A 24,262-nucleotide genomic window follows, 5' to 3' on the forward strand; every position below is an offset into this window, starting at 1 on the left:
CCGTTAACTCTCCAGAGACTTTACCAGAGACTCTTGTGTTGTAGCAGTCAGACCCCACTTTGCTGGTTTGGAGTTGTAGACTGTAGCTCATCTGTCTATGCATTGTTTTCATTGATCATCCACTGAGACTGGGTTTTAAAAAAAATAGATTTTTTTAATTAGAACCGATCTTCATTTGAATGATCCCATATCAGTTCATATGAACCTAGGGTCGATCTTTAGAATTTGCCTATTTTTTGACATACCTAAGAATTCAGTACTGTGGGTATTCAGTGGGTAACAGTAACTAAATTAGTTCAAATATGCAATTTTTAATAGAGATGTGAACGTGTCGAACCTTTAAAATGACAAATAAATTTACATCAAGTAAAGATCTACTTGAAGCCTTTTAAATGTTCTCCAACTTATATGTCTCTTAGACAAACCTCAAACCCTGTTTACACCTAATTACTAAGTCTACGTTCACATTACAAGCCACATTGCTCAAATCCAATTTTTTGATCAGATCAGATTTGGTTATTATATTTGGTGGTTCACATTCACAAATGCCTTGTGTATCTGTATCTGTGTGTAGTGTGAACAAATCTGTCCCTGAAATGTCTCACGTGCACACATTGATACCTTTATAAACGTCACCTTCTTCACCACCAACAAAAACATCATATTTGAGAGATGACTCGTAGCTTTATAAAGGAGTTATCAGATCATATGTGAAGCATCTTTTGCTGGTCTGAAGTACATGCTCAGGTAAAGGAGTAGAAAAAAGGTCAGGCAGCTTGCTATTGCTGTTTTTGCACCTATAGCTGCACCAAGAAGTATTTGGGTACGACGGAGAGGCACATAGCACATTGGATGCGTATCTGAATTAGGACCACATAAGAAAGTAAATCAAATCTGATTAAAAATAAAAATGGGATTTGGCACTTTCACATTGCCGTGAAAAAATCTGATCTGAGCCACATTGAAAAACAAAATTGGATTTGAGTCACTTCAGCCTGGTAATGTGAACGTAATTTTATTGTGACTTGTATCTGGATTTTTATTCTATTAAGATTTAAGCCATATGAGCTTGCACTTGGTGGTCAAAAGTGTTTCCAGTTGTGTGAGTGTGTGTTTGATAGAATATGCAGATTTACTTGTTACACAGCATGTATTACTGGTGTTTTAGTTCTACCGGGAGGGGTTTTCATTGTTGATGCTTCTTATAGAGATAGCGTCTTGCGTGTGTTTACACTGGCATTTCTTATTTTTGTAGGGCAGAGGCCTTCAAATCCAAACCTTGAATCCAGTTTCCAGTTTGAATCCTTAGGCAGGTGTGTTAATTGCAAATTAATTACATTAGTAAATGTTCTATTAACTTAATTCAAGGTCAACTTGATTGTATTTACTGCTGTTTTGTAGCCTTGCTTAACAGACATTTGGAAGCACTGTTGTGGGAGCAAGAGCGGGGATTCGTGTATATACTTCAGTATATTAGTGCATGGCATGTAGACTAAACCACGAGGTAAGCTTCTTTATTGACTGTTATTTTAGATGTTAGTTAGGGGGGAGGGCAGCCGTGACCTGATGGTTGCATGTTCAAACCTTTAAACTGGCAGGATGGAAAGTGGGGGTGGGGGAGTGAAGTAATAGGGCTTTCTCCTCCCTCAGCATTCATGGTTGAGGTGCCCTTAGAGCAAGGCACTTAACCCCAATTGGTCCCCAGGCGATGAGGTGGTAGCCCACAACTCCAGGTGCGCACTTTGTGCTGCTCACTACTGTGTGTGGTGTGTGATTACTGCAACAGATGGGCTAAATGCAGAGACATTTAACTGTGCAATAACATCATTTACATCATTTCATCATTTAGCTGTGCAATAACAACAAAGTACTTTTTTTTAAAATCTTTTTTTTTTTTTTGCTAGTGTGGCTATATAACAAATTTACCCCTAAACAACACATTCTTTACTCAACAGAGTAAAAACCTTTTAGAATGAAATGCCCTTTCTCAAATTTGTCCATAAAAGGATGATCTATTACATATTTACATGTTTACTTATGTTTTCTTTTGATGATAATCAACAAAGACTATTTCTCTGCCTTTTATACCCATCTCATTGTGAGTGCCAAAATTCTGTGGTCCAGAACCAGGCTTGATCTTTTTCTGGGAAGTAGCTCTATGGAATTTGATCTCAAGGCTGATTCACACCACAACTATATGGTTATTTGCAAATAACAACAAACTCGTAGCTTGTCTAAACATGATAACCTAGTAAGACAAAAATCTGCTTTTTACATTAAAACATCATTACTAGAGAAAATCTATATTTTAATCCTTCAGACCTGAATTATCTCCAGTGATAGGAACAAATGTAAGAATGCTGTTTTCTGTCTGTAATGTATTTGCTATATAGATTTTATAGTAGAATATTATATTTTTATATAAAATCTAAATAGCAAATATATCTAATTAACTAAAATATTTCATAGTTTTTTATCATTTCATTGGAATCCTTTTCTATTTCATAACCCATCCCTAAGCAGTAAAAAAACATGATTAAAAGTGTTTTATATCACATTTAATTAAAAAATAATCACATTAAAAAGTATCTGTTATTTTGCCTCATTGGCTCTAGTACTACTGTTTCCAGTGTTTTTGCAGTGTTACTGTTCCATTGGTTTATAAACTTCTTCATTGATCGTCTATTCTGATGGACAACAGCTCTCAAAGAGTGTTATGTGCAACAAAACATGGTTAAAAACAAGGGTTTTTATTTACAGACTGAAGTGCATGTTTTCTAAAATTATAAATTTTTTGTAAACATTGCCACCTCTCACACGTGTAATGCTACCATAGTGTTTAAAACATAGAGTTTCATAAACTTGTGCTTACTTGCTTACTTCATTGGTGCAGGTATCCAGTATCTAGTATTTATTCTAGGCTTTTAGTTACTTTTTCAATTTATTTTACTTTTTCTGTTTTTCAACAAGAGGAACACCAGTGACATTGATAAAAATAAAGTTTAAAAATTACTAAGAGAAAAGTGAGAAGTTGTTAAAGCCCTTATAAGCAAGTCTTGTCACTTAGCAATCATCTTTGCAAAGCCACTGGACAGTTATTTTTAGTCACACAAGACAAGGATCTATCTCACAACAGTTTAAAAACATTTTTAAATCACCATATTGGGGGCTTAATTTATTTGCAATATAACCAACAAGCCAATTGACTCTGTGACTTTACTTGTAAAAAGACACCATATTAAGCATTACCAGGCACCAATTTCAATCAGTGACCTCCAGTCTCCTTATCTATGACACCTCTGAAGTAGTACACTCAGTATCCCCAGTATTGGGGGTAATGGTATGTTAAGGAAGACCACAGCTGATGCTATAAGAATGTTTACTGTAATTAAGAAAAATCTTGATACACCTGATCATAACCACATCATGAACCAAAGACCATACATCATCACCAAAAACAGGATACATAGGTTACAGTTTGCTCAGATACAAATCAAAACTGGCTATATTGTTCCACAAAACATAAAAAAAAAAATATATATCCACTCTGATGATGTGAGAAGATGTACTTCATTCACCTATGAATTTAAACATGTTTAAATACAAGCATTAACGTTTTTAGAGGATTACAGAGACATTTATATAGAAAATATGCCTTTATCCCTAACATTTATATATTAATGCCAGGTATATTAATGTAAATAGTAAATATTGCAACAGTAAAGATACGGCTGACCAGAGAACAGCAGAGGGACTTGTGAATGTCTGCAGTATGTGTGTGGATCAGACTGACATGAGTGCAGCCCACATTGCTACTAATGCTCCCTATAATAAATAGTAAAAAGGATGATGTCATCAATTTGGTTTATCATTGTTTAGGTCTTAATTTCAGATTGTTATCAGGCCATTTAAAACTGTTGCAATAAAGAGAAATTCATAAATAGGCCAAAACAAACCTTATACAATATTTCTGTTCTGTTGTGTGAGATGTGGGCAGTTTCCCAGCATGCTTTGCATGAGTTCAGACTCTTGGTACACTTGTCGCGACAGGCTAAGATACCCGGAGACTGACGACTTAGCGTTGACAGGCCAAATGCCTCATTCTAGTGTCGACTCTCTCACCGCTGGGAGGTCATCAGACTTGACTGATCTTGCTCTTGGCGAGCCTTTGTGATCTTTAAAGTAAAAATCAGGGCGGATAAAAGCATCACTAGGCAAATGCCATAAATACTTCAGAAACATAGCATGCCAGGTTTGGCCATGCTTTGGGTTCAGGCTCACATATGAAATCAAATAAAAAATATCTGCTCATTTTTTAATGATTAACATTATTTCAAAATTGTGAATGGTTAAAAAAACAGACAGTGGTTAAATTCAAATATCTGTCAAACTTAGTCTCATATTATTTTCTCATAATGTCAAAATCTTTTCCTAATTTGAATTACTTCCAACACATTCATCACCGTGGTGCACAGACCTCCTACTGTAGCTGGAGTTTTCTTCTCCACACATTTCTCAACACAGTCCCACTAGTTCTCAGTTGGAGTCGCCACAAAATAAAATAAGGTCACACACTCTAATATTTCGTTGGACTGCCTTTAGTTTTGATTGCAGCACCCACTCACTGTGGCATTGTTTCAATAAGCTCCTGCAATGTCACAAGATTTATTTTAATCCAGTGTTGCATTAATTTTTCACCACGATCTTGCAGCATTGATGATGGTAGAGTCTGACCACTGCCCAAGGTCTTCTCTAGCACGTCCCAAAGATTCTCAATGAGGTTAGGGTCTGGTGATCTCATGAATCCTGAATCACTCTTTCACAATTCCAGCCCCATGAATCCCGACATTGTTATCTTGGAATATACCCGTGTCATCAGGGAAGAAAAAATCCATTGATGGAATAACCTGGTCTATATTCAGTATATTCAGGTAGTCAGCTGACCTCATTCTTTCAGCACATACTATTGCTGAACCTAGACCTGACCAACTGCAGAAACCCCACATCATTTAGTTAAATCCAAGTGCCCACTTTCTTTTGGCCAGACAGTGTATTTAACTAAAATTGCTGATCTGAACAACCAATGATTTATAAAGTAAAATCATGAGTTTTTCTCAGGGGTGCCCAAACTTTTCCATACCACTGTATTAACTAATTAAATAACGTAGAGCTGACAAAACACGAAATATGTTGAAAAGTCAATGCATGAAACACTGCTAACCACATGGCTCTCTGGTTTAATAATGACATCCATCAGACAGTTATTGTCTAAGGTCACTTCCATTTGGCAGTCAGTTTTACATTCTCTGGACTTTCGAACTGCGTAATTGGAAGAATATGTCCAGCCAGGTTGGTTTGGACTGTGATGACACGGCTGATCCGAGAACAGCGGAGGGACTTGTGAATGTCTGCAGTGTGTGTGTGTGTGGATCAGACTGACCTGAGCGCAGCAGACAGGGCTGTCTGTGTTGATTTTTTGTGTTTGTTTGTCTGTGTGTGTGTGTAACTGGTTCAGCTGGATGGTGCTGGGTGAATTCCTCTTTGTGTTCATAATTGAAACAAACTCATCAAGCGCTTTCAGTGGACAGGGACACGGTCAGCACGGCCCACTAGACCCAGTCTTGGACGGCCCCTCTGAGGGCCCCCAGCCTTCCTGCCTCACCGTCTGAGTATCTGCTTTATTACCTCACACACACAGTGCCCTTTTTCATCTAAGCCACTGTACTATCAGCGGAATGAGACAAATATTGACATTCACTGACCCTGACAAATCAGTCCAACCCTCAATGTCGTTTTTTCCTCTATGGCCTCCCCCTTTGACTTTAAAAAATGTGCCTTTTTTCTGCCTTTGCTTTTCATTTAGTGTTGTGATTCTCCCTCTCTCTCTTTCCTTCCTCCCTCGGGTTGAGTTTTCCTACCTCCACCCCAAGGCCACGTCTTTCTCTCTATCCCCCATTCCCTCTCTGCTCCACTGAACTGCCACCCAGATAATGTTTTTCTTCTGCAAAACACAACATGCTTCTGAACACAAATTACACTCACTCTCTCACACACTCTCTTACTCTCTCACTCTCTCTTTCATGTCTTTCGTCAGAGTTACGCTGCCAGGCTGAGGGAGATCAGAGAGACGCTGAGGTGGAGTGATAATTATTATAAAGTCTGTGAGATGTTTGCTGAGATGATATTTGAACAGCTGTTTTGTCTAAATCAGATCAGGTGTGTGTGTGTGTATGCTGTGTGTGTGTGTGTGTCTGTGTGTGTGTCTGCTACTAAAGCTGAATTCACTGCTGATGTGTCTTCTGTGAAATTGTAAGACTTGACTTTAATTATGAATATTAGCAACACAACCTCCTGCCTCAAGCCTAAAGTGAAAAGTGAAAAGATATAAAATGGACAAAAAACGAAATAAAAAGTAAGAGAAATAATGGCGAAAGAACGAGAGAAAAAGGAAAAGAGCTTATAAAAAAGCTTTATACAAAGTAAAAAATATCAGGCAATGGAAACAAAAAAAAGAATGGAAAAAGAGCAAAGCAGAAAAAGATAAAGAAAGAAAAGTGAAAGAAAGAGATAAAAGAAAAGAAAACAAATACAATAAAATAAGAGCAGGGAAATAACAAAAATATATAAGACATCAATTAAAGGAGGAGAATTAATAAAAGATTACAGACAGAAAGAAAGAAAAAGGAGAAACTTATAGGTAATTGAAGAAAAAAAAGAAGAAAAAAAAGGTCTGGAAAGAAAAGGATGAATGAAACAAATAATAAAATCAAGAAAAGAAAAAACATAAGATAGAATGAAATAAAGAATAAGCAGAAAAATAAAACTTAACAACAGAAATAAAATGATATAAGAAAAAATGAAAGAAAGAAAATTACCTTCTCTTTATCTCATAATGCAATACAAAACAGAAAGGGAAGCAATACATCTGGAACAATATTGGAAAATATATGCCATGCAATTACAATAAAAATGCAGCAGGAAAACTGAAAACAGGTTCATGCATTCATATTGTATGTTACAACCTGCAGACCCTGCACTACTAAGATTAGAATAAAGTATAGTATTTTGTGTATTGGTCTCTACTACCGATTAAGATGCAGACTATGTGTGTATTCCTGACTGAAATGGTTTTAATAGAGAGCTGAAGATTTGATTTCATGCTAAAACTCCACCACATGCTCTGGATGAATCACCTGCATTCTAAGAAAGGCACAGTTGACCCATCAGAGTATTGATGATCTGATCTGATATTGACTCTGCCTGCCTGATCCCTGAAGCCTTAATCAGGAGGAGCTGTAATGGAGTGGTCAGTTAGGGAGAGTCACTAAATGGTCCAACGCCTCTGTTCTGATGGGAGGTGGTTATAGTGGGGCAGTTGCAATGTGAGATAATGCCCCCAGAGGCTGGGGTGGGGCAGTTTGAGCCAGTTTTAAAGGATGGAAAAGCCCCAGGGCACAAATAGCCTTTGGAATCTGATTAGTTGCAGTAGTGAGGCGAGACAAATAACAGACTCGGAGGCATGTACTGATACACCCTGATAAGGGCTCACTTACACTCACACACACACACACACACACACAGGAAATCAAATGAATGAGCTTGCTACCAAGTGGTGTAACCAGGCTAATTCGGGCCCTATTGTAAAAAAAAAACATTCCTTCTAATGCATGCATTATTCAGGTACATTAAGTTGCACCTGTTGCTGACACGGATGTGCAAATGTACACTTACAGCTTGTCTAGTCTATTCAGACTCTGGAGCAGATAGGCCAGAGCACTGGGCTGTAGATCCGTGGAACTGTGTTCTCTGAAATGATGGTGTTGTGTCCTGTACTTTTAGGTTAATAAGGGAGATGGTCATCCCATATCCTGACCTCACTAATGCTCTTATCGCTAAACACAATCAGATCAAGCAGACAACAAGCAGAATAAACTGTTTTAAAATGCCTTATCCCGTATACGGGCCACAGGTGTAGGTGACACAAAACCCTTTTTTCTGCAGAAAAAAATAACCAATTTACATTCTGAACATTTGAGGGATTTGAAATTTCCTACAGGACAATTGGAGAAGCTGTTTTTTCTCTTCTCCACCTAATAATTCCAGATCAGTAACAGGAATCAACCCAAATTCTGCATGTTTGACAATAGACATTAAAACTAGACAAACATAATGATAGAAAGGTTTGAAGGAAATGAGCTGTTTGATTTGATTTTTTTTAAAATATTGATGTTGAAATGAAGTTCAGGAAAGAGCCAATTTTATGATTTTATTCATTATATTTTGACATTCCCAGATTTACTTTAATTTTTTTTTATATTTTCTATTACAATTACACTTATGATTTTCGGTAACATTCCTTATCAAAAATGAACATTTTTTATATAATGCTAAAATAGACATCCTCAAGATTTAGTGGTATAATGTCAGGCAGACAATTGACAAAAATCCTGGCCTGTTAAGATGTCAATACTCTTGATTTCTGTGGAAACAATGATTGAGCAGGTGTCTGCTTTTGTCTATACATTGTATATGCAAATGTCTTATATTTCAGAAAGAAAACAGTTAATTAAACTATTTTGTAGCCTAGTTTCCATATATGGAACTCTGTGAACTCGTGATTGAGTGGCCTCTCTTTCACTGCAATGGCAAACGATTACTAAGGCCGTGGTATATTGTTCTGCACTAGTGAGCGAAACCTTTTTTTTTTTCTTTTGCTGTGTTGATAAATTAGGATGTGCACGACATCTCGTAATACTTTTGCTGTAGCAAAATTTGCTAGTCCTACAATATAGTCCTGTATATTTTAGCAAAAAATAAAAAATTTAATTTAAAATTAAAATTTTAAAAATCAAAAGGAAAAAGTATATGTTGCAAATACAAAAGAGAAAAAAATATAGCAAATATATATTTTTAAATATACTTTATTATTCTTTGCAGTTACTTTTTTTATTTGTCAGTCTTTACTTTCCTTTTAGTGTTTTTGTGGATTTTGCTGCTAAAGACTTTTGCTTCTGGAATCTCGTCTTTGCTTCTGCTTCAGTTTTTTTTTCTGAGTTTTGGCACAGTTTTCATGGGTGGGCGGGGTTTAAAAGAAGGCTTTCTCCTTGAACCAGTGGTCACCTGATTTTGGACTGACAGATACCCTGAACCCTGGTGTGAGACATGAAACCAAAAACTGAAGCAGAAGCAAGAGAGATTCCAGAAGCAAATCCAGCAGCAAAAAAAAAAACAGAAAATCCACAAAAATTTAAGCAAAGGTTGGCAAAATGTAAACTGAAATAATTTTCAAGTAACTGCAAAGAATAATAAAGTAACAATATTATTTTTATATTACTTTTAAATTTGCAACCTACACTTTTTCTTTTGATTCTAAATATTTTAATTGCGCTTTCTTTTTTTGTGTAAAACCTTTGGCACAAAATTTACTCCATATCACATTCTCACCCTATTTTCACAGAGTTCCCTAACATTTTTTCCCTAAAAGTTGCTTTAAACTATCATAATATTAAATACAGTATTGTATTTTAGGTGCGCCTTATAAAGCGAAAAATACAGTAATTATTACATACTAACAGATTATACTTTCTCTCTCTGTCGACTGTCGACCCTGGCTACCAAAAAAATCTGCAGACCAGGTCCAACTAGAAAACCTTTAGCCAGACAGAAAATTGGGGTGTAAAATGAGGCAAAAAAGGGTAGTGTAACCCTAACTGAAGACATGGACCCTTTAAGTTATTTTTGTTGCCCATGTTTCACAGGCTTGGGCTTGCATTAATAGAAATGACCCCAGGCTTCTCTGTGCTCTGGGCCCCAGTAGGATTCCCTCACCTACACTCTGATAGTTACACCATTAATGCTGACAGTTTTTTAGGTTTAGGCGAAGGCTTCCAGACCCTTCAGCCATAGTATGATGGTCCTGCTGAAGGTGAAATGCTGTTTTAACTCACACAGCAAAGGCAGCACTTATGTGTTGACTGTGTCAAGCACAGTGGCAGCTAAGCACAGCTGTCCATCCTTCTCTCAGTCCAGTCTTCACTTAACATTTCAAGGTCACTCAAAAAACCTTCTTTCCTTTAGCTACAGTGCTTAAGGGATAAAGGCGTGATAAAGGCAAGGCATCTGTGACAAAGCATCTGCTTGAATTTCTGACCCAGAAAAGAATGAACGCCCCATGAAGTCCTCTAAACCCAGCTAACAATTCTTTATGAATGTTAAACATAACATTCTTAGAATGTTCAACCTGTAAAATTTTCTGGATGTTTTTAGATCGTTTTTATTTTTCTGTAATGTTAAAGGCTACCTGTTTAAATATTTCTAAATGTGGTACCACTTTAATAAAGGATCTATAAATACGTTATAAAGGTCTAAAATAAAATGTATTAATGATTATACAGCAATAGTGGCAATGATTTGTTTAACATATGTAATAAAACAATATAGAAAGTAAGTTTAGTCTTTTAATATGTTATTATAGTTAAATAATTAAAGTTAATAATATAGATATGTTAATGCTGACTGATGGAAAAGACAAAGATAGATAGATAGATAGATAGATAGATAGATAGATAGATAGATAGATAGATAGATAGATAGATAGATAGATAGATAGATAGATAGATAGATAGATAGATAGATAGATAGATAGATAGATAGATAGATAGATAGATAGATAGATAGACCTCAACAATGCTCTTGTCACATGTCACAATTCAATCAAATCCACAAAGCAATGTTCCAAAAATCTACGGTGCTGGAAAAAATTAAGAGACCACTTCAGTTTATCATCCACCCTACTCTTGATTATATTTCAGAGGTTTTTAATTTGATAAAATCAAAGAAACTCATCATGTTTAAGTGGTCTCCTAATTTGTCCAGAGCTGTAGTAGAAAACGAAGACTAACAGTATCTACACAATTACTCCAACATAAGCAGCATACTCTGTTTTAACTCCCCTAATTTCTGAGAAGGTGTCCCAATACTTTTGGCCATACCATGTAGGTGTACAATTACATACTCTAGCCCATCTATTGTTAGAGAGAGTTTGTAGTATCTGCAACCCTCTACTCTTGGCATGAGTGATCCACTAGCATATGGACCTCTACCCAAAAATATCCAGCCAGTGTGGCTCAGTGGTCAGAAACTGACCACTTGATGAAGGGTTAGAGGATGGCTTAATATACTGTGCATAACTGTGCAGGTTTAGCTACTGTCTCTGACTTCACTTTAATCTACTTGACTTGTCTCTGTGACTGTGGGACACTACTGGACATAGTTGTGTCCAGCCAGGCCTCTGTGGCAACCTCTGTTTCTCGGGAAAGTTTCGGAAGTCTTATCGGTTCCTGGCAGTTTGGGCTATCGCTTTTCTCGCCACATTGTTTGGTCTGTGACTCTCTGGGCAATTTTATGGGTTTTATCTTCTCCCTCCTGTACGATCACATTTGCGACAGCGTGACTGAAAATGCTGGAACGATCACACTCATTCTGTGCTTATCAGCTCAAATCATTTCTACACCCTATAAGCCTGACAAATTACAAATATGTCTTAGTCTACAACTCACACCCAAGAAAAAAAACGAAGAAGAGAGGAAAAAATAGAAGATATCATTTTTAAGATGGAGCCTTTTGCTTCTCACTATGCATAAGGTCTATTCATACAGAAATACAAATACATTTATGATTTTTCATGCAGTAAAACCTTTACAAGTCTGTCAGTTTTTAATGCTTCTTGGCATGTTCTCCTTCACCAGTCTTACACACTGCTTTTGGATAACTTTTTGCCACTCCTGATGCACAAATTCAAGCAGTTCAGCTTGGTTTGATGGCTTGCGATCATCTATTTTCCACTTGTTTATTTGCCAGAGGTTTTCAATTTGGTAAAATCAAAGAATCGAAGAAAATTTTTTGTAATGAGATAAACATAATATATATACATAAATAATAATAGACTTTGTTACCTTTCACAGGTAAGACTGAACACTTGTTTTCAGTTGTATTTGGCTATTATAACATTACATCAAAGGCTGTGTAATGTTATAGTTTTGTATTATTGTATTACTTTTACTATTAATATACTATTCAGTATCACTATTTACTAGGCTACTAGTATTTAGCCTACATATGCTATTTATATTGTTAGCCTGTTATTACTTTATTTATACTATAAATTAGTAGAGCACATCTCATTGTAGTCTTCTATATTGTATTTATGGTAATATGCTTAGCTACTTTGCTGTATGTTGTGCTACTATTTAATTTGACTTTACATTACATTCTATAATCCAATCTGTTTATACTATACTATATTTTTACAATTTGGTTTACCATAATGTAGATATGTAAACGTGCTGTAACATCTAAATCTGTTTGTAGTTGTCTTTATAGTTTCACTCCAATAAAAAAGCAGGAGATTGTCTTTGAGGATTTTATTATATTTTTGTCAGTTTGGTCATTTATTCAAACCTAAAGATTCAATAAATTTAAATAATTCGAAGTGAATTAACTTTGTTCTGACCTAGAGCACAAAAAATACAAAAATTATGGGGAAGTTCATAGAAAAAAACAATTTCCACAATATAAGTTTCTTTTATTTTACCAAATTAAAAACCTCTGGAATATAATCAAGAAGAAGATGGTTGAAAACCTCTGGATGATCACAAACCATCAATCCAAGCTGAACTGTTTGAATTGTTGCACCGGGAATGGCATAAAGTTATCCATAAGCAGTGTGTAAGACTGGTGGAGGAGAACATGACAAGATGCATAAAAAATGTGATTTAAAAATCATTTCTTATTTTCGGCAAATAAATGCTCTAAATGACAATATTTTTATTTGGAATTTGGGAGAAATGTTGTCCAAAGTTTATAGAATAAAACACCAATGTTCATTTTACTTAAACATATACCTGTACATAGCAAAATCAGATAAACTGATTCAGATACTGAAGTGGTCTAGGGCTGTAGATTAAAAACCCTTATATAATATAGCAACTCATTAAAACCGGTTGATAAATGTGCAGTTTTTATGTTTTTAATCAGAAATAAATGCAGCTTCCTTAGTTTTTTTACAGGCCTGTCTTGCATGGACCAGTACCGTGGACATGTTGACATATTGCAGCAGCAGGCCAAAGCAGACAATGCAGCGCCTAGGTATTTATATCTCCTGCTTCTGTGACCCATCACCAGTGCTGTAAACACAAAATAACAAGGTTTTAAGTTGTTCATATCAAAGCAGTTTTTGTCCAAGCCAGCATCATATACTTGCTATTTATACATCATACAGCAGCTTAAAACAATAAATGCATCCTATGGCATGGTTAAATCTGCCAGTTCAGTATAGTGTGGAGAGCTGTGTGTGTAAGTGTGAGTGTGTGAATGTGTGTGTGTGTGCATGCATGCCTGCCTGGTGAAGGAATTAAGTGGAATAAAAACAAATCTGAGCCCCTAACAAAGCTGTAACACTAACTACTTCATCCCAGAGGTATTCGCAGAGGTTGAGGTCAGGGCTGTGTGCCGGTCACTGGAGTTTCTCCACACCACACTCGTCAAACCATGTCGTTATAGACCTCATTCTGTGCACAGGGACAGAGTCACAGTGGAACAGGAAACTATTCCTTATACTGTTGCCACAGAGCTGGAAGCAAATAATAATGAGAAAAGTATTTGTATCTAAGTTTCACATTGTAACTAAGAAACCAATCACTGAGAATCAGCCCTAAATCATCATCCACCCTTCATCAGACTTTACTGGTGGAACCAAAGACTGTACAAAACATGGACACTGAGATTCCAGTATATTCCGTTTTATAGCAATAAAGACAAACGTGTCTGTGATGAAGAGACCAAAGTTAGGGCCAGTTATGCCTACTTATTTTTTAGACCCACACCCTTCTCCCAGACCGAGCTTGTCTCAGACTGCCTTCATTGAGTTAAGGAACCAGAAGCAAAGTGGATTTTAATGTTCCAACAGTTCCAACAGTGCAGTTCCTTTAAAATACAGTACAGTTAATATCTGGTTGCTACTGAGACAGGCTACTACCTGAGCTGCTGCAACAAAGTCAGCACACACCAGGTATAATTTACAAAAAAAAAAGAAAATACATTGCAATTTTTTATGGTATTTGGACACCAGAAAATAAATGTGATTAGATTCTTGGCAGAGAACAGATACTACAGAGTTCAGCATGTCTAACTACATTAATGTTAGCTGACTGGTTATCAAGTAATAAGATCATGTTTTTATCATAATTTTATACTAACATAAGACTCATCAAAAAACATTTTCCACCTACAAAAAAAAAACATTTTCCAAAGTGACCACATATCACAACACCATGTAATCAATAACATTATGAATACTAGTTGCCTGACAGCTCAACCACAACTCAGCTACTCCATCTAATAATGCAGAAGACTGTATCAATCATGATACAGTGTAATAACTGTTCCTCAAAATCAGTAAAAACTGATTTGTGAGGAATGAGAAAATTTTGCCTTCATTAGCACAGGGAAAACCAACTGTTGTAATTAGACACTGGAGATGGAATTAGAAATAAATGTTCTTTTTTGTTATTTAAACATGTGGGGATGAGCATTGCTACACATCTTACTGCAACAAGCCAACAGAGGCGTTCGACACTGAAGAGCAATTTATCAGTCTGGATAACACTGCTCAGTTTCTGGTTCATTGTATGTCACTGCAGCCTTTTACCACTTGCTTTGCACATGGTGATGATCTTAGGCATCCAGCATGCAGCTCAGTCATGGGAAAGGCTCTTTCATAAGGCTCTGACGAAAATGAAGTTGCCTTCAGTGACAGGTTGGAATTGATATTGAGTGATGCAACTGGTTTGGAATGATACAGACCAAGATAGATATATTAGATATTTACACTGTACATGAGAGTTTGCATTGTCTACCACTTCATGTCTGAGCTGTTGTTTTTTCTCCACATTTCTGTTTCACAATATTAGCACTCATAGTTGAACAGGGCAGCTCTAGCATGGTAGAATTTCATGATCTGACTTGTGGCCAATCTTAGAATTCTGCTACAGTGCTATGTTTAAAGTCACTGACCCTGTTTTCACTTGGTCACTTCATGTAACTAATATCTGTGTTGTATTATGATAAAATTTTAACCACATACATTTACGTACGAGTCAAATTCATGTCCAGATAGATGGACAATATTTTAATTGTTGCTTAAAATTGACAAATTTTACGTGACATTGTGCATGATTTTATATGCTGTTGTCCTCAATGATGATCTTTCTCACAGACACGAATCACATGCCAAATTATATACTACATGGGGAGGGGTTTCGTTTGTACTAGGACGTGTTTCGGTTGTTGAATGTGGCTTTTAGAGATGGATGCGTTTACACTGTTATAACATGGCTCAAATGCGTCATAAACTCCATTCACACCTTGCATTAACAATGTCCTGGGTAATCCGATCATAAGTGGACAGCACAAAGTAGAGGTGAGATGTTTCGAGCATGCACTGTAATCTGATCACTCAAACCATATTTAGAGGTAGTCAGAGACACATATTATACACATTATTCTAGTATTCTTAAAGAATTTCAATGCGTTCCTGACAGCAAAGCACTAGCCGCGTAAACCATGCCATTGCCAATGGCAGAACATATATAATACCAGAGGCCACACCGTCTACACAAGTTAGCTAGTTAGGTAATGCATACATTACACCAAACAAATTTTCAAGGGAGTTCACTGTCATAGACAAATATCCAGTGTCTGAATAAAATCATGAGAGTCTTTCTAGAGTAGATTTGCGGTTGTGTCATCTTGAACATTCAGTGTAAGGTGGTTAGGATTGAAGGTTTAAGTCAGTCTTTTTCTCATACTGGCGTTCAGATAAAATCAACTGTGTTTAACCGTGTTCTTGACTTGGCTCAACGAATAGTGACGTAAACAATTTTAACAGCCAACAGGAGAGCTACAGCAAGCAGCAAGGCAAGCGCATTCTGTGGTGTCTTGTCTTGTCTTGACTTTAATCAATTCAAATTTATTCTAGTCTTTTCAACGTTTTTTAGTGTATAGTTAGCATGACTTGGATTAAAGCAATACTTGTGACCGGTGTGCAAGTGAACTAAGTGCCTCGTCTATTTCTTATGCAAAGAATTAAGAGTCTTATTGTAAACTTTTTCAGTAGAAATGATGTGGGAAATCTGATATCTGCTGGTCACAGGAGAAGCATTTAAAATGGCAGGTGTGAACAGCTATAGGTTTTAGCAATCGTCTGTAATCGGATCACCCAGGATATGTTAATGATAGGTAAGAACTGGGACTTGGACCTCCTCCTGAAGTGGTTTAAGTGATCAGATTTGTGTCTGTTTTAATCTGTTTTGGGTGTGTTTACGTTTGTATTTTTATATGGCATGGCCTCATTTAGATATAATCCTGATACCCAAAATTCATAAAGAGACCAGGTGTATATGGGGTTCACTGTGCTCTCTAGCACCTCCTATTACACTGCCAAAGTTTTTATATGAAAATAGGATGTCTATGTGCCAACCTGAAAAAATGAAAATATGAACATTTGGATGTTGTGGGGAACACCTGGCTGCTTTTCATGGGCAACCTTCCACACAGAAGCTAAAGTAACAACAAATAGAACAGAAATAATACAAGAGCATGCACGTGAAAACACCCCACAGAGACACATTAGATAGGAATACACACTTAAGAGTGTGTGTGCACGTGTGTGCAGTTGTGTAATCCACACACTCTCCAGCCCCTTCACTCTCCAACCCCTTTAGGCCCCCCTGCTGTCCAACGTCACACCACTTCTCCACAAGGACAAAAAGGAAAAGTTGGTTAAACGACAGAAATGAAAAAAAGTGGCCCACCCCTCTCTTACCCCTGAGTAGGGGGTGGGGGGCGTGTGTGTGTGTTGTGTGTGTGCGAATGTGTGTGACTCAGCCAGAGGGAGAGGCAAAGTGACAGAGGAAAGAGAGAGAGAGAGAGAGAGTCCGAGTGTACGAGAGAAAGAGAGAGAGAGTCAGTGTGCAGAGGGAGAGAGTGAGTGTGTATGTGTGTGTGTGTGTGTGTGTGAGAGAGAGAGAGAAAGAGAGAGAGAGAGAGAGAGAGAGAGAGAGAGAGAGAGAGAGGAAAAAAGAAAAAAAAGTTGGACAGAGTTTTGGACACAGTTTCACTTCGTGCTTGAATCCGGATTTGGAAGCAGTAAGAAACCTGATTGGGGTTCAATACAGCGCGAGCAGCTCTGTAAGGAGAAGAGAGGGAGAAATTCAGAGGGAGGAAAAGAGAGAGAAGTGATAAAGAGGAAGAAAGAGTGAAAAAAAGAAAAAGAGAATGTGGCCTGGGTCTGTGTGCAGGTAAGCCCCTGTGTGTGGGTTTAACGTTATTATTAGCGCTGTTTAGTCTGGTTACGTTGGAGGTTAATGCCTCCAGCAATATTAACAAACTTCAGTCTCGTGTTTTTCGGTGTGTTTTGGTGTCATTTTTCAGTACACCAGCTTTTTTTGGCCCACGTGCTTCGTTTTTCCCCTGTATACACAGTTTCTCACACATTGTGTTTTTTTAGACCAATAAAAAGTCTCGTTTGTGCGTTAATTTCAGCAAGTGCCTCCTTCACGCGCCTTTTCACCGTTTTCCAAAGCTATAGCTCCACTGTAGCGACCGCATGGGCAGGCACGGATGGATAAGGCGATGGAGGGGTGGGTTGGTGGGTTTTTAGGGCTGGCTGGCTGCGTGGTGAAGAAGGTCTCAGTGCCCCCTTGCCCTTCCCCTCCCCTCGCTCTCCCCGGGAGCTTTTTGTGCCGCTGTCCGGCGCTGTTTTCGTTGGGGTTTCCGCGGTGGCGCGCAGCAATTATGGTTTTTGTGCAGCGTCCCATTACGTTCCGCTGCGGCTGCACGCAGACTGCACCGCGCCGATTTGGGGGGTCGAACCGAATCCGCAGATGCATGACTTAGAATAACACGAAAACCCCTCAGTGTCTGAAGTGATTAGCTCATGGTTTGATGGACAAATAAGCAGCAGAAGTTCTGCAGGACGGGTTGGAGGAGATGGAGGAACAGTGGTCAGGGGTAGGGTCTGGGCACTGAGCTGAGTTTACACTCAGGAGGACACACATCTGCTGAGATGGGTCTGGGCCAGTGTTTACCTCCAGCTCCAGAGCTGTGGTCTAGAGGTTTGTGTCCGCACAGCTGGAAAACTCCAACCTGTGCAGAGCAGGTGGACCTCAGAAGCAGCGGTGGTGGGGGTCTGTTGTAGTGTGTGTTGTTGTCTTTATGTATTTATGATAAGGTGCTGAATGAAGGCATGCTTATTGTTGAATTTCTAAAGCCCTATCTGGACGGGATTAGTTTCTCAGGGGGTATTGGGGGGATTTTCTCTTTTATGGGGGGTCCTCTGTGATTTTAATTAAATCACGCGTTTAATAAAATAGTTATTTGTCTACTGCCACGCAACGTGATTACAGTTTGGACGCACATAGATCCACGTAAACACAACAGCAAGTGGAAATGGAGGAGCTACTGAACACGATGTCTTGTGACCGAGAAAGCCAAAAAACTAATTGATCCTCCTGTCTTTTCAATTTCAGTCCGGAGTAGAAATGTTAAATATTTTTCACAGACGTCCCCCTGAGAAACGAATCCCGTCCGGGTAGGGCTTATGAGTATGTTGTGGTGTATAGTGGTTTCTATATTGTTTTAAGTGGGTGTGTGTGCTGGGATGTACAGTACAGTAGGTTGGTTGGTCCTTCTATTGTTATGTGCCTTGTTTTTGTGTGTATGGGATGCTGGTAGCTGGTTTCAGATGATCTAATCTGGTATATGGTGGTTAAGCTGGTTGAAAAGCTTCTTATCTAGACTGAACCATACTACACTGCCTGGTCGGAAAATGAAATGATCTCGATGCTCCCTGAACCACTGTTTTCCCTAAACCACTCTTTCACAACTCCAGCCCCATGAATTCTGGAATATGCTTGTGCCATCAGGGAAGAAAAAAAAATCAATTGATATATTCAAGTAGTCAGCTGACTTCATTCTTTCATCACATACTGTTGCTGAACCTATACCTGACCAACTGCAGCAACCCCAGATCACTTTTTTAGGCCAGGCAGTGTATATACTGGTAAACAAGCTGGTTGACCACCTCTTGACTAGCTGAGTACATGATGGATTTGTTTTTAGTCATGCTTTGCCATGCTGTTCATGCTGGTCGACAGATTTGGTTTTGCTGGTCATGCTGGATGTCTATCTTGGTCAGGTGGTTCATGCTTTTGGGTCTGATAAATCATAAAACTCAAACATACCTATGCTGGTCAAGATATAGGCTGGTCAACCAGCTTAACCAGCTTAAGATGGCCAGGTTCTTTTTTTTTCAGCATGGCATAAAGATCTGCATGCTGTTTTTACATCATACATACATCCATCTGTCCTAACAAGATTCCCAGTTCACCACAACACTTTTGGGATAGTGGTTGTTGGGCAGTGGGCACTCTGGTTCACATGGCGTTTTAAAATAAGGTAAATTAAGGTCTCATCTGACCACAAAATCCCATATAAAACAAATCCACTCTAGCATTTCTTTGGTGTATTCTTGAGTAATGCCTTTCATTACAGACATACAGACAGATATCCACACTTCTTTATATTGTTGATTGTTGTCAGCCAGTTAACTCTGTAGGTCCTTTAATGTGTTGGTCTGTTTGTATTGCCCCCTTCTTGTTCTGATTCTCAGTTTTTAGGATGTTATTTAGGCAGCGCCTAAGTGGTGTGGTTCAACTTTCATTTCCTCACATTTGTTTGAGAGCACTTAGTTGGATATGTAGTGTTGTCTAACATTTCCTGTATGTGCATTTCTTCCATTTTTTTCCTTAAGAATGCTTTCCATTTTTTGGTCTCATTATCGTGTATCCCAGCATTTAAGATTTAATTTACAGTATATAATGTGAATTTCCTTCCTGGCAGTTGCTTGCATGTTGATGTGGCATCTCATGTGGTTTCACTGATGTTGCTAGATGATTAATGTGATGTTACAAAGCGATTACTATGTTATTCCAGTTGGTTGTTTTAAAGTTGCTGAGTGGACAATAGATGGATATTACAGTGTAGTAATTACAGGCTATTTAGTTGCTATAGTTTCACAGGTGGTTGCCACAAGGTTGCTTAGGAGTTGCAGGGGTGTTTCTAGGTGTTCCTGTTGTTCCATGTGTTGATGATTGGGTGTTTGTACTGTATTTTTGTCATTGTTAGCAACAGTTTAAAAATATGTGTTTTATTAGAGTAAGCAGAAGTTAGCCACCACCCTCCCAGCCTGGTGTTATTGTGTAATGTGGAGACCTAACTAGTGATAAAACAAGACATACATAAATATAGGAGTAAAATATGCATTTGAAACAAAAAGAACACAAAAAAAAGAAACTGGAACTGAATCTGATTGTGTTAGCAATGAAATAAGGTATCATCACTACATGGCCAAAGACCCTGTAGTAGTTTGAAACATCTATCCAGAGCTGATTTTTTTCAGGTCTTTGAAGTTATTTGCTAATATTGATGTGATTGAGATATCACTATGCTTTGCTAGTAATTCGTCCGCTGTGTATTCACAGCTCCAGTCCAAAGTTAACACACAGACTAGTATTTTTCTGCATAAACACCTGATTCAGCTCCAGAAAGACAATATGCATATTTCCACCTTCACCCCCAGAAAAGATACAAACAGAGATGAAAAATGTTCTTTACGTAAATGAAATCTGATTTGACTGTCACATTGCATACGCACAAATGGGATGCATATTCAATATTGGACAATATATAAAGATGACACAAGCCTGATTTGAAAGGATTGAATTTGACAAAAAATCATTAAAGTCATTTAAGTTCAGTCCATTCTGAGACATTCCGTTAATTGGTATATTGATTTAAAGTCCTATCACCCAACACTAGTCCTGACAATTCACACTTCTCTATCACAAACATGCTTCACTATTGAACCAAAAGTAGCCCTTTTATGGAACACTTATAGAAGAACTGAAGCACCTTTGTTTTTGAGAGGGTGATGATTATTGTTTTCAGAAGATCTGGATTATCTCAATCATGATAGTGTGTTGTGTTTGTATTGGAGGAGAAACCTGCAAGAGTGTAGATCTCCAGGGTTGTAGTTGCCCAGTCCACTTTAAGCAATAAAGGCATAGTCCAAGCAGATAAACTCGCTGGCTATTTATATGATGTGGATATTTTTCACCAGTGCAGCCTCTGACCTTTCCATTACAGAGAAAATGCAAGGTTTCTAGAACCTCTTTCTGACTTCTTGAACGACTGTGGAAAATAGTTTCCCAGGAACAGGAACAGAAAGTTACAAGAACGTATGTTACTGTTTATAGGCATGAAATTTACGCAATTTCTCCTATTACTCTGACTATATCTAGAAACACAAGACATGTTTTGTATCTGAAGTTAGTTTCTTTAGCATTTAATGGGGGTAAAAAGGCTAATGGAGCTAATAAGTCCTGGAATCTAAAGTCCTACCAATTAGCATTGTGCAACTGCATGCCTGAAGCATCACATGCAAGCCTCAAACCTCATCAAAGTGTTAAACCACCTTAAAAAGTCTTTCTAATGTGGTTTTAGGAACTGTATGACTTACTGTTTTTGGCTGTGAGAGACACTATTAAGAATATTCGGTAGCTTCACTTTTTTCACTGTTTTGATCTGATGTGAAGATTCAGCTTGATGCTATTTGGTGTCTACAAAGTAGGAAACTTCAGACATCAAACATGTCTTGACTGATCAACTACTGATTGAGGTAAGGGGAAAATCGTGTGGAAATTGGATATTCCGCTAATCTACTTCTTTAAAGCAGTTACAGTGACTAAACAGACTGTGCGAAGACGCTGATTATACTGGACAGTTGAGCTTCTGTCCCTGTACCCAAACACCCAGCTGAGCAATTAGGTTAGAGTGGAGGCCACTTCACTCTCTTCACTCTTTAGAACACTGAATGTATTTAAAGAGGAAAATTGGACATACTTTTGTGTATTATGTGCTGATGTAAATTCACTTATATTTGTCTCTTTTTATCTTTACAGTGTCTGCAGACTGTGTGTGTTATGGAGTGCTGTGCTGTCTGCTGTGTGTGTGTCCGGTGAGGACAAGGCTGAAAAAACAGTAAGTGTGTATAATGTTAATGATTATAGAGGTAGTACTAGAAGTGAGCATGATGAGATCAGGAGATATGAGCATGGTGATTCTTCAAATGTGTAGATCAACTAGGTCATTAATAGGGCTGGGTGTTGTTTAAAAATCTTAAATATTGGTACCGGTTTGGTACTTTGATTTCAGTAACGATTCTTTTGTCAGCACCTTTTTCTAAATTTGAACCAAAAAAGAAGCTGACATGAGTAATCTCATTCTCATGCTGTCACCATGAAAGACTACCATACTTTTGGATCTTTTTGAAACAAAAACAATGAGCAAGTACAAAAATAACAGCCTTACTTTAACTCTCTTACCACCCTTTAGCTTTTTTCAGGCAAATATTCCACTGTTGCATTTCACACTTTTTTGTATTGCCCTGATTGTGTTAAAAATAGTGAGTAATGCACATTTAGTCATTTTTAATATATGTGTCCTAATCTGTGCAGGTCAACAACCTTCTGTCTCAGTTGAGTTCAGAGCTTTTTAGTTTTGAATGCATATTGATGGATGTAAAAGAGGATCAGTCACCTTTTATTTATACACCAGCAAAACAGGAAATGTCAGTAGAAGAAAACTGAGTTCCTGGAATGGATTCAAGGATTCAAGGAGACTGTATTGTCAATCGCATCACATGTTGTAAATGAGGTTGAACGAAATTGTAATCTTCCACTCAAATAGCAATTATTATGTAAATAGAAAAATAGAAAAATAATAAAGTATAGAGTAAAGAATAAAATAGATAACAAGGATAAATGAGGGGAGTGGAACAAACAGTGAGTGTGCTGGGTGAGTGTGATCCTTACTGATTCAGGTGACCCTTTTCCTGCATCTGAAGGTGTAGATAAAAACTAAAAGGAAGTAAAAGAAACCAACTCCCTAGAGATTAGAACTTTTTTGCTTTTATTTAAAATGGTGTTTAGGTATTTGATACACTTTGTATTTGTTCTATTATATAACTATTGCTCAAAGAATAAACCATTTAAACCATTTACAAAGTGTATATCAATGCTCAGAACTCACTGACAAGTTCTGTCCTCATACAGGAGTTTGCATTGTTTTCCATATAACCATTTAATATTAATCGTTACTGTGGTCAAAATAATTTATTAGCAATAAAAAAAAATCTAGTTTAATTGTTTTAAATGATCCACAGCTGTGAAATGCTGTTGCAGTGAGAACATTGCATTCTTGATTTTTAAGAGCAGATCCACCCATTTCTTAAGTCGGGCAGTTACAGCTCGCCTCTTGAGTTTTCTGACTTTTCATTCTTTTCCAAGGCTGCTTTCAAAGAGAGTCAAAACATCACTGCAATACAAAAATAACAATGCAAATGGGTCGTGATTGGACTGGGATTAAAATGCCATTCTTCATGTCCTCTTATATTTCTATGTTCTCCTGTTTTATTCCTGTTACTGTCTTTGGAGACACTGACTCTTACAGTGATACTGGAACCATATCTACACACACATATATTTTCCTTTTAGGCATGGTTGGATCTTAGGAAAGAACAGGCAGAGAGCAAATACAGCTCTGGAAAGAATTAAGAGACTGCTTCTGTTTCTGAATCAGTTTCTCTGATTTAGCTATTTATAGGTATGTGTTTGAGTAAAATTAACATTGTTGTTTTATTCTATAATGTATGGACAACATTTCTCCCTAATGAAAATAAATGTTCTCTAAAAAATGTATTTGCAGAAAAGGAGAAATGGCTGAAATAACAAAGAAGATGCAGAGCTTTCAGAACTCAAATAATGCAAATAAAACAAGTTCATATTCATAAAGTTCATAAAGAGTCCAAAAATCTAAATTTGGTGTAATAACCCTGGTTTTAAATCACAGTTTTAATGCATCTTGGCATGTTCTCCTCCACCAGACTTACACACTGCTTTTGGATAACTTGTCACTCTTAGTGTAAAAATTAAGAAGTTTAGCTTGGTTTGATGGCTTGTAATCATCCATCTTCCTCCATCCTTATCCTGGAAAAATCATTAAAAAAATTATGAGTTTCTTTGAATTAACCAAACTGAAAACCTCTGGATGATAGTATTCCAGATGTTTTCAGTTTGGTAAAATC

General features: G+C 37.4%; 1 protein-coding gene across 1 annotated transcript in view; it reads left to right on the forward strand.

Annotated features, from left to right (window-relative positions):
• Window positions 1-16,959: 16,959 nt before the first annotated feature.
• Window positions 16,960-24,262, forward strand: part of adamtsl4 (ADAMTS-like 4) — a 51,292-nt gene continuing 43,989 nt past the window's right edge. The window contains exons 1-2 of the mRNA XM_022673762.2: window positions 16,960-17,357; window positions 22,080-22,158. Coding sequence (XP_022529483.2) covers window positions 17,335-17,357; window positions 22,080-22,158 — 102 coding nt within the window. The 5' untranslated portion in view covers window positions 16,960-17,334. The remainder of the gene's footprint in view (window positions 17,358-22,079; window positions 22,159-24,262) is intronic.

This window comes from Astyanax mexicanus, chromosome 6 (genome assembly GCF_023375975.1).
Source record: "Astyanax mexicanus isolate ESR-SI-001 chromosome 6, AstMex3_surface, whole genome shotgun sequence".
In the NCBI taxonomy this organism is placed as follows: Eukaryota; Metazoa; Chordata; class Actinopteri; order Characiformes; family Acestrorhamphidae; genus Astyanax; species Astyanax mexicanus.